This window comes from Perognathus longimembris, chromosome 14 (assembly GCF_023159225.1).
Source record: "Perognathus longimembris pacificus isolate PPM17 chromosome 14, ASM2315922v1, whole genome shotgun sequence".
Classification (NCBI taxonomy): Eukaryota; Metazoa; Chordata; class Mammalia; order Rodentia; family Heteromyidae; genus Perognathus; species Perognathus longimembris.
Window position 1 is genome coordinate 35,328,214 of NC_063174.1, and position 13,260 is coordinate 35,341,473.

General features: G+C 37.0%; 1 protein-coding gene across 2 annotated transcripts in view; it reads left to right on the forward strand.

The window, feature by feature from the left end:
• The window catches only part of Gphn (gephyrin), a 386,872-nt gene that overhangs the window by 317,899 nt on the left and 55,713 nt on the right, over positions 1-13,260 (forward strand). For both annotated transcript variants that reach the window (XM_048361849.1, XM_048361848.1), the window contains 4 exons: positions 2,677-2,732; positions 6,097-6,216; positions 8,473-8,531; positions 9,756-9,909. In XM_048361849.1, the coding sequence (XP_048217806.1) occupies positions 2,677-2,732; positions 6,097-6,216; positions 8,473-8,531; positions 9,756-9,909 (389 nt within the window). The remainder of the gene's footprint in view (positions 1-2,676; positions 2,733-6,096; positions 6,217-8,472; positions 8,532-9,755; positions 9,910-13,260) is intronic.

Genomic DNA, 13,260 nt, shown 5'->3' on the forward strand with positions numbered 1-13,260 from the left:
GAATCAGAAAATGTTTTTACAAGATCTCCAGATTAATTGGATACACATTAAAGTTTGGGAAATACTGTTGTAGAGTAAATAATAAAAGCGACTCCACTGTTGGTACCAAGGGCCTTCTATATAGCTGCTTGGATGAGCCTTCCTTTGCCAGCAATAGTCAATTTACCACATGGGAAAATTCAGGAAAAGGTAGAAAATGTCATCAAATGAGCAGGTATTGTCTCTCTGGATTCTGACCCCAGATGGTGCACCTTTCTTGATAAACTTGCTTCATAGAATCACTAAAGCGCTCTTTGGCATGTTTACCTCTCTGAGGCCCAATTCAAGATTTTCCTCTAGTTGGCTCTACATAAGTACTTATCATTCAGTGATGTATGAGCATGTATGCACAATATTGATGGCAACCTCTTGAGTTCATGTGGGGAAGGAGGAAGAACTAGAAAACGGGCTTGAATAGCAAACTGTTTCAAAAGCTTCTACAGAGTTCATAATCTATTTGAAGTCATTAAATACATACATTTGTGAAATTATTTTGCAGGGTATAATAGTAAATACAAGGCATTTTGCAAACTTCCCTCCCAAGTACTGTGGAAATTATATTTCTTTATTCTTTAAACAAGAATTTTTATTTATTTATTTTTTTTTTTTTTGCCAGTCCTGGGCCTTGGACTAAGGGCCTGAGCACTGTCCCTGGCTTCTTCTTGCTCAAGGCTAGCACTCTGCCACTTGAGCCACAGCGCCACTTCTGGCCGTTTTCTATATATGTGGTGCTGGGGAATCGAACCCAGGGCTTTATGTATATAAGGCAAACACTCTTGCCACTAGGCTATCTTACCAGCCCCCTTAACAAGAATTTATTATCAACAATGAGTTAGACACTACGTTAGACAAAATGACATATCTAAGTTACAAAGAATCAAAGCAGTCTCTCTAAACATTTTTTTTAACAGTATTGAGGTTTGAACTCAGGGGCCTTGTGCATGTTTGGCATATACTCTTACCACTTGAACCACAACTGAGCCTAAACATTCTTATGATGGAAATGCAGATTCAGATTTCAAAGAAAATGTACTTGTATCAGCATAAAATACATAGAAGAATAGCAGCTATAGTACTTTATGTTGGAAATGTTATTTGTATATACAAAGAATCTTAGAAACTATACTTATTCACTTATTGAATATTCTGAATATTTCACATATTGTACTTTTATTTAACATATGCTATTAGGCAAATGCTAGGGACTCCTTTGAAGCAAATAACTGCAAATGCATTTGGAAGCCAGGCTATACTAGAGGACTGGGTTACTCTTGAGGGGAGGGGAATCCAACAGGACTATTGAAAAGGTGGCATGAGGTCAGTCCTAAAACCTAAAAAGTTTTTAATCTGAAGATACTGATAAGGAAGGCACACCACATGTAGAGGAAGTAGTACGTCACAGAGCCAAAATATCAGACATCTTGCTACTTTCAGGCAAGTACAGCACTAGAAATTAAGAATAGATAGAGTATAAGCTGTAAAAAACACATAAAGAGCCAGACATCAGTGGCTCACACCTGTAATCCTAACTACTCAACTGAGATCTGAGGATCATGGTTCAGAGCCAGCCCAGGAAGGAAAGTCCATGAGACTCTTACCTCCAATGAACCACCAAAAAGCCAGAAGTAGAATGGTGGTTCAAGTAGTAAAGTGCTAACCTTGAGCACAAAAGCTCAAGAGCGTGAGCACATAGGCCTAGGGCAGGAGTAGGGAAAGGGGAGAAAGGTAATGCATTGTTTCTGATCTATTTTGGTGACAGCTATGGGACTTGAACTCGGAGTCTTGTGCTCTGGCTAAGCTTTTTCACCCACAGCTAGTTCTCTACCATTTGAGTCATATCTCCAGTTCTGTCTTTGGGCTGGTAAGAGTATTCTGTCTTTGGAGGTAAGAGTATTACGGATTTGCCTGTTCAGACTGGCTTCAAGACATGATCCTCAGATCTCAGCCTCCTGAATAACTAAGATCACAGGCATAAGCCACTGTCACCCAGCTGATTTATTATTTTTTAAGTGTTTTTAACTGCTGCATATTAAAAGCCAGGACTTTAGCACTACCTGTCCCACTAACCCAAACTTGTTTGAGGTACTTAATCTTTTCTGAGTTGCTTGTTGTATAACTATTTTGCAACTGTAAAATGAAGAACTGACTATATATACTTCCTACATCAGTTGGGTTTCATGAAGGCAGATTGGAAGAAGAAAAGGTTATGAAGTAGTTTGTAGAAAATTAGAAACATAGAGACATGCATAGTGATATATTCACAAACATATTCATGACTGCGCAAACACATATCACAAATACATGTACTTGGATATGGTAATATTTAGGATATGCCCAAAGAATATCCTACTAGAAAAGCACAAGTGTGAAAATTATGAGATTACAGAAAACTTACCTGCAGTGACACCAAGAAAGCACACAATTATCAACACCTGTACTGTACTGGAAGTTACTGGACACTGACTATTAAACAAACGTTAACAGCCATTGTCTAGTCCAGGAATTCCAAACAATGTCTCACTTTTCTGAAGACTTATCAAGTAATTTGAACAGAAATTTTGAATCCCAATATTAGGTCCTTGTTCTTGGCCGTAGATCCATAGTGATGTTTGTTTTTGGCTCTGTTTTACATTGTAGCTGCTGATGGCCCAGGAGATCGTTTCATCATTGGGGAATCCCAAGCTGGTGAACAGGTGAGATTCCTATGTCTCAATAAACTGAAGATAACTTTGAGTTTGAAATTTTAAATTTTTGTCAATATTGTTAGAGAGTGTTAGAGAAAGATTACTTAAAAGCCTGTCAAAGAGATGAATGAATGGTCCTCATGAGAATCAAAAGAATCATTTCTTAAAGAACCTATATCGATTAATATATGGCAAAATGTTGCTGATATGTCTCCACAGTCATGCCACAGGATAATAACTCTTTCTTATCAAAATATTTTTCTGGGAAAGTGTGGTAGTAATCTCAGCTACTCAGGAGACAGAGGAGGATTATGGTTGCAGGCCAGCAAAAGTTAATGAGACTGTCTCAGATACAAGCTAGTCACGGTGATTCATGCCTAAAATTCCAGCTTTTCAGGAGGTGGAGCTAAGATGATCACCAAATAAGACCAGCCTAGGCAAAAAAAATCACAGGAACAAAAAGACTAAGGCATGATAAAGTGGTAGAGCACCAACATAACAAGAAAAAAGCCCTAAATTCAATCCCCAGCAGCACCAAATAAAATAACAATTATATGTAAAATAAAGTATAAAATAAACACTAGTAACTATTAACCTTAACAAACTAAAGGAAATATTTCACAAATCATTTTAATGTATCATTTCAGTTGACTCCATTCATTTACAATGTGTATTGTTTAAGTGACTGTATAAATGTTCTTATAGATCCAATATTTTTAACATTGAATTATCCATAATGATAGCTGGTCAGAATCCTTTGCCTGCTACTTAGAATATATTATCTTTTTTTTTAAGCCAGCTTATCAAAAATCACTACAAGAGTTAGGCTCAGTGGCTCATTCCAGTAGGACCAACACCTTGGGAAACAAGAGATAAGGAGAGTCATAATTCAAGACTAGGCAGCAAAAGAAGTTAGCAAAGGCACCCTCTCCCCTCCCATGTCAGTCAATAAGTTAGATATGATGGTGCATGCTTGGCATTCAAGCTATGCCAGAGGCATAAATAAGAATATTTGGCTCATGGTAGACCAGGCAAAAAAAAATGGGAGACCCTAACTGAAAAACTAGCTAAAGCAAAAAGGGCTAGAAGCGTGGGTCAATCAGAGGACACCTGCCTACCAAGTCCTAAATTCATATCCTAGGACTGTGGGGATGGAGAGGAAGACGAGGAGGAGGAGGAAAAAAGTGGAGAAAAAGGGCAAAGTGGGGCAAAGAAGGAAGGAAAGAAAGGGAAAAAATGACTAGGCCCATGCCACTCTCAGGAAACTTAGATTTGAGAATTGCAGTTCAAAGCTAGCCCAATCATGAAAGTCCATGACACTCTTATCCCCAATTAACCATCAAAACACTGGAAGTAGACAGTTGTGGTTGAAGTGGTACAATGCCAGCCTTGAGTCAAAAACTCTGAGTTCAAGCCCCAGGACCCTCACCAAAAAAAAAAAAAAAAAAAAAAAAAAAAAAAAAAAACACCAGTACAACAATATTCATCACAAGCACAATTTGTCATAGCTAGAATCTGGAACCAACCCAGATGCCCCTCAGTAGACGAATGGATCAGAAAAATGTGGTACATATACAGAATGGAATTTTATGCCTCTATCAGAAAGAATGACATTGCCCCATTTGTAAGGAAATGGAAGGACTTGGAAAAAGTTATACTAAGTGAAGTGAGCCAGACCCAAAGAAACATGGACTCTATGGTCTCCCTTATAGGGAATAATTAGCACAGGTTTAGGCAAGTCACAGCAGAGGATCACAGGAGCCCAATAGCTATACCCTTATGAACACATAAGATAATGCTAAGTGAAATGAACTCCATGTTATGGAAACGATTGTTATATCACAGTTGTAACTACTTTCAACGTGCCATATGTAACTGTAGCCTCTATTATTGATGATCTTCCTGTATCACCTTCCTGTGGTTGTACCTACACTATCTCTGTATCCTATCTGAGTATATTGGAAACCGGGTATACTGGTATTAGAACTAGGAAATTGGAAGGAAATACCAAACTCGAGAGACACAGGGTAAAAAAAGTCAAACAACTACAAAAGCAATACTTGCAAAACTGTTTGGTGTAAATGAACTGAACAACTGCACAACTCATGGGAGGGGGAGGGAAAGGGGGAGGGGGAGGGGGTAATGAGGTACGAGGTAACAAACAGTACAAGAAATGTATCCAGTGCCTAATGTGTGAAACTGTAACCTCTCTGTAATTCAGTTTGATGAAAAAAAGACCACCAATTGCCCCATTTAAGTAATAGTTTGATAGTGTTAAGTACTTTCATGTGTAGTGACTTAACCTTTTTAATACTTAGTAGACTTCTTTGAAAATGTATCTTCTTGGGCTGGGGATATAGCCTAGTGGCAAGAGTGCCTGCCTCGGATACACGAGGCCCTAGGTTCGATTCCCCAGCACCACATATACAGAAAATGGCCAGAAGCGGCGCTGTGGCTCAAGTGGCAGAGTGCTAGCCTTGAGCGGGAAGAAGCCAGGGACAGTGCTCAGGCCCTGAGTCCAAGCCCCAGGACTGGCCAAAAAACAAACAAACAAACGAAAATGTATCTTCTTAAGGAGAAATTAATACTTTATTGGATTTTTTCTTAGGGAAAATTTGAAACACTCCTTTCACCAACTCTGTCTAAATCATGGCCCTAACAAGTGACTCTTCTGAGACCTAACCAAACTTAACACATGGCTCTTACATGCTTTCTTCATTGGAGAAGCTAACAGAGCAAATCCTATCTCATATATCATCTGTACAAGAACATTGATTATGAATATCTTGTTTTTCATTTTCAAAAATAGTGTTTAATCTGGATCATTATAAAACCAGGTCATTTTTAATGATTTAATTACATTTGTTACTAATTGGTAATAGAACTAATAAGATTTTTTAACATTTTCAAGAGCAGTAATTAAGATAACTTTTCTGGGTTTTTTAACCAGAATTTTAGCTAATAAAAGACTATGTTTGACTAACATAAAAACTACATGAAATACTGTTTTCTATATTTGTCATTCATAATATTTTATGTTCTAGCATTTTTCCTAACATACTCCTAAACCACTTTACATTAAGAAAACTTATGTGATTTTAGTAAAGGACAAGTACAGTAAACAAAAGTGACAGTTCATCAAAACCAGGCCCCAGGAAAGACATCTAATATTCATTCTCTTACATATAAAATCAAAATCAACTTAAATCAAATTGACACCTCTTGAGTGTGATTTCACCTATCAGTTAGTGTCTATTACATTGGCCCAAAATGAGTAAAACCATAAGACTCTTTCACTATTTATAAAACTGCTATATCCCCTACAGATGCGGCAGCGAAGTAATCAACTGTTTCTTGTATTATTTTTTCCCAGCCAACTCAGACAGTAATGCCAGGACAAGTCATGCGCGTTACAACAGGTGCTCCAATCCCTTGCGGTGCTGATGCAGTAGTGCAAGTGGAAGATACCGAACTTATCAGGGAATCAGATGATGTATGTCACCACCAGGTTCCTATGGCAATATTACAAGTCAACCCCATGATTTCCACAGTGTTATAAGATTGACCTGAAGTTATTTTGTTTTGTTTTTTCATTATGTTTGGGTCTTACTATAGTGTACAACAAATATGTGGGTAAATAAGACATTGCCTTAGGCTTTTGTCATAGGAAAAGGGTTTTTTATACTGTTATTATAATGGAATTACAAGCGTGTTTAACACAAATTTCTGTGCAAAGAAACAAAACTACCTTATGATAGAATAGAAAACAGTATTAATAGTTATATGTCTTCTAGCTGAGAAGTTTGTCATTGGCACTAGTTTCTTATAAAGTATGAAGGTTAGTGGGACACTGGTAGCTCAACCTGTAGTCCTAGCTACTCAGGAGGCTGAGGATCAGGATTTGAAGCCAGCACAGGCAGGAAAGTCTGTGAGACTTTTATCTCTAATGAACTACTCAGAAAAAGCCGTAAGTGGTGCCGTGGCTCTAGTGGTAGAGTGCTAGCCTTGAGTACAAACAGGCTCAGAGACAGCACTCAGGCCAGAGACCCTAGCAAAAGAAAGAAAAATCCATACAAACACACACCCACACCACGCACACACACACACACGCACGCACACACACAGAGGTTAAATCAGAATTTAACAGACAAGAATTTATCAAAGTACATTTTTCCATGTGTTTGAAAATCATGTTATGGCCAGATATTTCAAGTAAGTGACCCTTTCACCTCTGATTTTCTATAATTTGGGGGGAAAAAAATCTGTGCCACTAAATTACAGCCTAGAAATATTAAATTTACAATAGTCCCTGCTCCATTATTTCAAATACAGGAAGCTAGGGTATTTGGAACTTCTAAGTAAGCCTTCTTCTCACTAAAACTAGTGACAATGGTTGAAACCAGAATATCAGCCACTAATAAAAGTAGAAAAAGGTACTGATAACTCATGCCTCTAATCCTAGCTTCTGGAGAGGCTGAGAACAGGACTGCAGTTCAAGGCCAATCTGGGCACACATACAAGACCTTTTCTCAACCAATAGATGGGCATGTGGTGCACACCTGTCGTACTTGGTTCATGGAGATTGAGAACAGGAGAATTACAGTTCTTGGCCAGCACAAGCAGAAAAGTCTGTGAGACTCCATCTCAATGGGAAAAGATGGATGTGCTAGCATACAACCTATCATCATAGCTACATTGGGAAGCCTAAAATCTCCAGATTACTGGTCCAGGTGTATACCTGGGCAGGCAGCTAGACACGTTCTCAGAAATAACTATTGTTGGATGGAAACATGGTTCAAGCAGTTGTAGCACCCCTGCTTGCAAGTGTAAGAGTGTGAGTCCCAACCCTGTACATCAAAAAAAATTAAAGAGGAGGAGGAAGAAATATTGAACTAAAATTTTAATAACTGGCAGTCATACTTGGCTTTGTGAAAAAGTTTAAAGATTCTTACATTTTGAATTGAGATATCTCTGTGTGTGTGTGTGTGTGTGTGTGTGTGTGTGTGTGTGTGTGTGTGTGTATATATCTTAGGCTGGGTAGATCATAAAATTTGTCCATGCCGAGAGACAGCCCATCTTTTTGGTCTAGACACTTTCTTTTTAATCACCTTCCCACATGTAGGGCTTATAAAATTCAACTCTTGGCATACAGATCACATTGCCTGCTGCTCTAACTGTCCAAGCTGAAATTTATTGGCATAAAGAAAGCCAGCAAAGCATTGAAATCCAAAACACATACATCCTTAGACTGCCAGATGACAAGACACAGTTCCAATGTCACAATTTTATTCACAGCCCATAAATGTAAAGTTGATTATCACTGTTAGTTTATAGAAATCTACTACCAGGCATATTGTAAATCCTTCACTGAAATTTTGGAAACATTTGGGAACCTTGACATGGTACTGAACCCATGACTCATAAGAACAGAAGAGAAAGGTTACCTTCATGAATCTTTGTTTTTATCTATTAAGGTAGGCATACTTAATAATATTACTTACAAAGATTCTGTATTTGAATTAATAAATTTCTAAACCATGAAAATTAAAGAAAATATTGGTTGGTTGATTGATTAGCAACAAACCAATTTTTGGGGAACCTGTATTAGAAATTTACAATGTTTTCAGAGTTGGCAAGTTGTTTTCTGTTTATTTATATTTTTATATATTTTGAGGTTAAATTTTTTTCATCAAAAAATTCTTTTAGATTATTTCATTTGAAATAATTATATGACCGCCTCATTTTACAGGGCACTGAAGAACTCGAGGTACGAATTCTGGTGCAGGCTCGCCCAGGTCAAGATATCAGGTAAGTTCATTACATAGCCATGTATAGCTTTTGTAACTACATGATCATAAAATCAGGAGAACATTGCTATTACAAATCCAATGTGAGGTCAATTAGCCATTTGCTTTCAAGTTTTAAAAATAATAAGCACCATGAGTTTTCAGAATTTTATATTTCATGTCTTCCCTGCTTACTTTTTAGTGAAAAGTAATGATATGGATGAAAAGCAAAAAAAAAAAAAAAGAAGAGAGAGAAAGTAGTCATAAACTCAAATAATCTGCATCTACTCATAGATGATCCAGAATTACCCATCCTCAACTCCTAGACTATCCATTAATTGGTATTAACACAGAGAATCCTATAATCAAGTATTTTATAAACGTAGTTGACCTCTACTACCACCTCTACTGACCACCCTTAATAGTGAAATAACCTGCTATTCTTTATATACAAAGATGAGGCTACTCTTTTGCTATAATAGTGCATATACTTCCATTTTCTTTTACAATTGGACATATTTACCTGGATATCATTAATTACTGATTTGCCTAAAATTCTTTTGTAACAAATTGTTTCATCCCTATGGTAGCAGACTGAAGTGAATATATACAAGATATCAGTTAAATAATCTAAATAGAAATTTCCAGTATGACTATATTCATTGACACTATTCTATTTCCCACAAACCTAAGCAGTTATGGGTGCAACTGCTTTGCTTTGTGTCAGAGGAGACTTGAAATTAATATTATTCTTTTTTTTGGCCAGTCCTGGGCCTTGGACTCAGGGCCTGAGCACTGTCCCTGGCTTCTTCCCGCTCAAGGCTAGCACTCTGCCACTTGAGCCACAGCGCCACTTCTGGCCGTTTTCTGTATATGTGGTGCTGGGGAATCGAACCTAGGGCCTCGTGTATATGAGGCAGGCACTCTTGCCACTAGGCTATATCCCCAGCCCTGAAATTAATATTTTTAACTATAATGGAGTACAACAAAATCTTAAGTAATTTTCAAACATGAAAAAACCTATTCCTGTTTAGAAGTAATAAATACATACGAATCTTCTGTCTTCTGTAGTTTAATATATTTTTAAGTTACACTTACTTTAGAATCTTTTCAATGCTTTTGTTCCTGCTTCATCTTTATTCTTTTTCTCCCCTTGAATGTGCCTTCTCTGATACTGAAGTTTACCTTAGAGTTGAGAAAATGTTATTTTTAGTCATAGTATTAATGATTCCACTTTGTCTTTCAGACCCATTGGCCATGACATTAAAAGAGGGGAATGTGTTTTGGCCAAAGGAACCCACATGGGTCCCTCAGAGATTGGTCTCCTGGCAACTGTGGGTGTCACAGAGGTTGAAGTTAATAAATTTCCAGTAGTTGCAGTTATGTCAACGGGGAATGAGGTAATATATATATATATATATATATATATATATATATGTACACATATTATATACATATATACTTATATATAAATACATAATACATAAATGTTTAAATATTTATATTTAAAAAGTGAAAACTGAAAGAGAAGGCTTATGAGATAAAGACATTTCTAATATCTGTGGGGTTTTTTTTGCCAGTCCTGGGCCTTGGACTCAGGGCCTAAGCACTGTCCCTGGCTTCTTCCCGCTCAAGGCTAGCACTCTGCCACTTGAGCCACAACGCCGCTTCTGGCCGTTTTCTGTATATGTGGTGCTGGGGAATCGAACCTAGGGCCTCGTGTATCCGAGGCAGGCACTCTTGCCACTAGGCCATATCCCCAGCCCCTAATATCTGTTTTATGTTATAAAGAAATCATGAATCTTACCAATGGTATTACATTTTTGTAATAAATAATAATTTGGCCTCAGAGTAGTTTAAAGACAGAAAATAAGAAGAAAGCAAAACTAAAGATGATACACTAAGAAATGTTCCTTTCCATTTCTTAGGATGAAATATTATAGCCAATGACCTTTCAACACAGTCAGTTCACATAAACAAAGAAATCTGGCTGTAAGCTTTAGATATCAAACTGTGAGAACACAATATTTTAGTCTGGTAAGACAATGACTATCCTATTGCTCTTAAGTGATGGGTCATCTATGTAGGTAGTAAATCAAGATACCATATATAGCTCATATTTTTTGTTAAAAGTGTTCTGTGACCTTTAACCACAAAAAAAGGGTTGGTAGTCATTTTGTTGTTGATGAGATCTTTGGTTTATGTTGCTTGCCATTCTTCCCCTACTCTTAACCAAAATTAGCTATAGTTATGACTCTCTGATTATATAATTTAATTTTACTGAATTATATGTTTATTAGTTACCTCTGTACCAGGCATTATGCTTTAATTGGGAATAAGAAGCAATAAGTAAACAACATAACTCTCTCCTTGAAGGTTCTATAATCTGAAAACAAGACGCCCCTCCCCACTTACACAAACAAACTCATTTATTTTCAGAAACCAGAAGAAAATTGCACTTACATGCTAATGTGGCAGGGCTATAATTTAGCCAGACACAATAGTATTTTCCCTTAAGCACTAGTTGTGATTTCTGTTGATATATATGGCTTCGTATATGCCCATCTACTATATTACTTTGTAAGGATGAGAAAATTATTATAAAACTAGGAAAATTGAGCTGTAAAGAATTGTAAAGAATGGCAGACTTAGATATTTGTCAATTTCCATGAACTGTATATTAAAATTTAGGTAGCACCATTAAGTGATTGTGGGCATACATTCTGAATTTCATGTATTTGTTCAGTAAGTATATATTGAGCTTGTGTTACATGATGCTATGCTCACCGGGGAGTTATTTTAATGAGCCATTCAGCCTTGAGGGATAGAGTGTATAGCTAAGAAGAAAAGCACTTGTGCAGCCTATGTGAGGCCCTAGGTTTAATTCACAGTATTGATGGAGCGGGGGAGTCAGATTGACAAAATTTGAACAGGAAGTACCTGAACCCATTTACTTAGAAACATATTGACTGGAAGTTGAGGAACAGTGGCGCAAGCTCATAATTCTAGCTATTTGGGAGATGGAGACTGAGGGATCCAACTTTGAAGCCCACCTGTACATCACAGTTTATGAGTTCATTTCATCCAATAGCTGGGCATGATGATTTGGACCTGTTGTCCCAGCTACAGCTGAAACACAATGGCTGGGCACAGTGGTGGACACCTGTCATGCCCAATGACATAAGGAAGCACAAGTAGGTAGGTCTACACAGGTGTAGAATAGACTCCTCCTCAAAAGTAACCAATGCAAAAAAGAGACCAGAGGTTTGGCTCAGGTATAGAGAGTCTACCTATAAAGGCTGAGACCCTAAATTCAGTCCCTGGTACCACCAAAAATAATTGATATTGATTTACGTATTGATATTGAAATCAATAGTGATATTGACAGGAACCTTACCATCCATCAGAGAAACTAATAGTTTTTTCTTCAATGCATCCAGAGCCCCTAGCAAACAATATAGTCATCCATAGCTATTCTGATAATACTTCAAATGACAGTTCCAAGTTCGAGGAAATAAGACTTAGACTAGGAGAGTGTGGGAGGCACCCAAACTTAGGAGCATTGTGTCTTATATAGATATCAGTACTTCTTATAATATATTTTAGGATCTCTATAAGGTTACGTGCTCAGTGACAAGTGTTATCAAACACATGAAAGCTCAAAACTGTCTCTCCACTAAATATTTATAGTACCTTCATTTATAATACTTCCCAGTCTCCATATATGTTGCCAATGACCATTTTTACCATAAGAAGTGTTGCCTAGTAACAAGTTGACATTTCATCTTTATCAAATTTCTAGGGTAACAGTTTGAAACAGAAGAGAAGGCATTTGTCTGTAAAAATGAGAAAACAATAATAAGACCTGACTAAAAGTCAGTCTGCTTTTATTATCACCATTCACTAGCAATTCTGAAAACATTAGAGATAAAATACTCCTCTCTAATGGGGCACACCACATCTCATTTTATATGCAACTGATGCTAAGCAGTGTTCTGATAAATACTTCCTGATAAACAGAAGTGAAGATAAGTAAATTCCCTATTTATGTAGAATTCATATTCTAATTGGGATATAGGTAATCAATGAATAGTAATAAGTTGTGTAAATAAAAATAAAGAGAAATAAAATGGTAAACAGTGGCAGTAGAGAAGGTTTAAGCTATATATTATCTGTTGAAACAACCCATAACAGCCTTGTTATACCGTCCCTTATTGCAATTAGACTGGTAGCCTGGAAACTGGATGTTCCAACCCCTCTTGTAAGCTTTGGTTTAGTTAGAATGTTGAGGGATTTTGTGATTTGTTTTAGTTTTTTGAGACAAGATCTCACTCCATTGTCTATTTCTGGCCCCAAACTTGGGATCCTCCTATTTCAGCCTCCTGAATCAACACATATAATTTCCCTATATTTGAAACTCCTTTCTCCCACCTCCCACCTTTGGAAATCCATAGAAGAGTTCTGATTTTGTTTAGACCTGACAGTCTTCTGTTATGGATGAAGTCATTAAATCCTTCTGATGAGGTGAAATTTGAGTAGAAATCTAAAGGCATTTAGAATACATTCCATGTGGGGGAAGTCTGTTCTAAACAAAGAGAACCACAAAAGGAATATCCCTGCTTTTTTTAACCTTTGAGGAACAGCAAGAGAGCCAATTTAACAGGAAGCAAAGTAGAAAGTAACATTTTATTCTAAATGGACAGTTTTTAGGAAAGGAAACATAACATGGAACATAAGAGAACATAATGTAT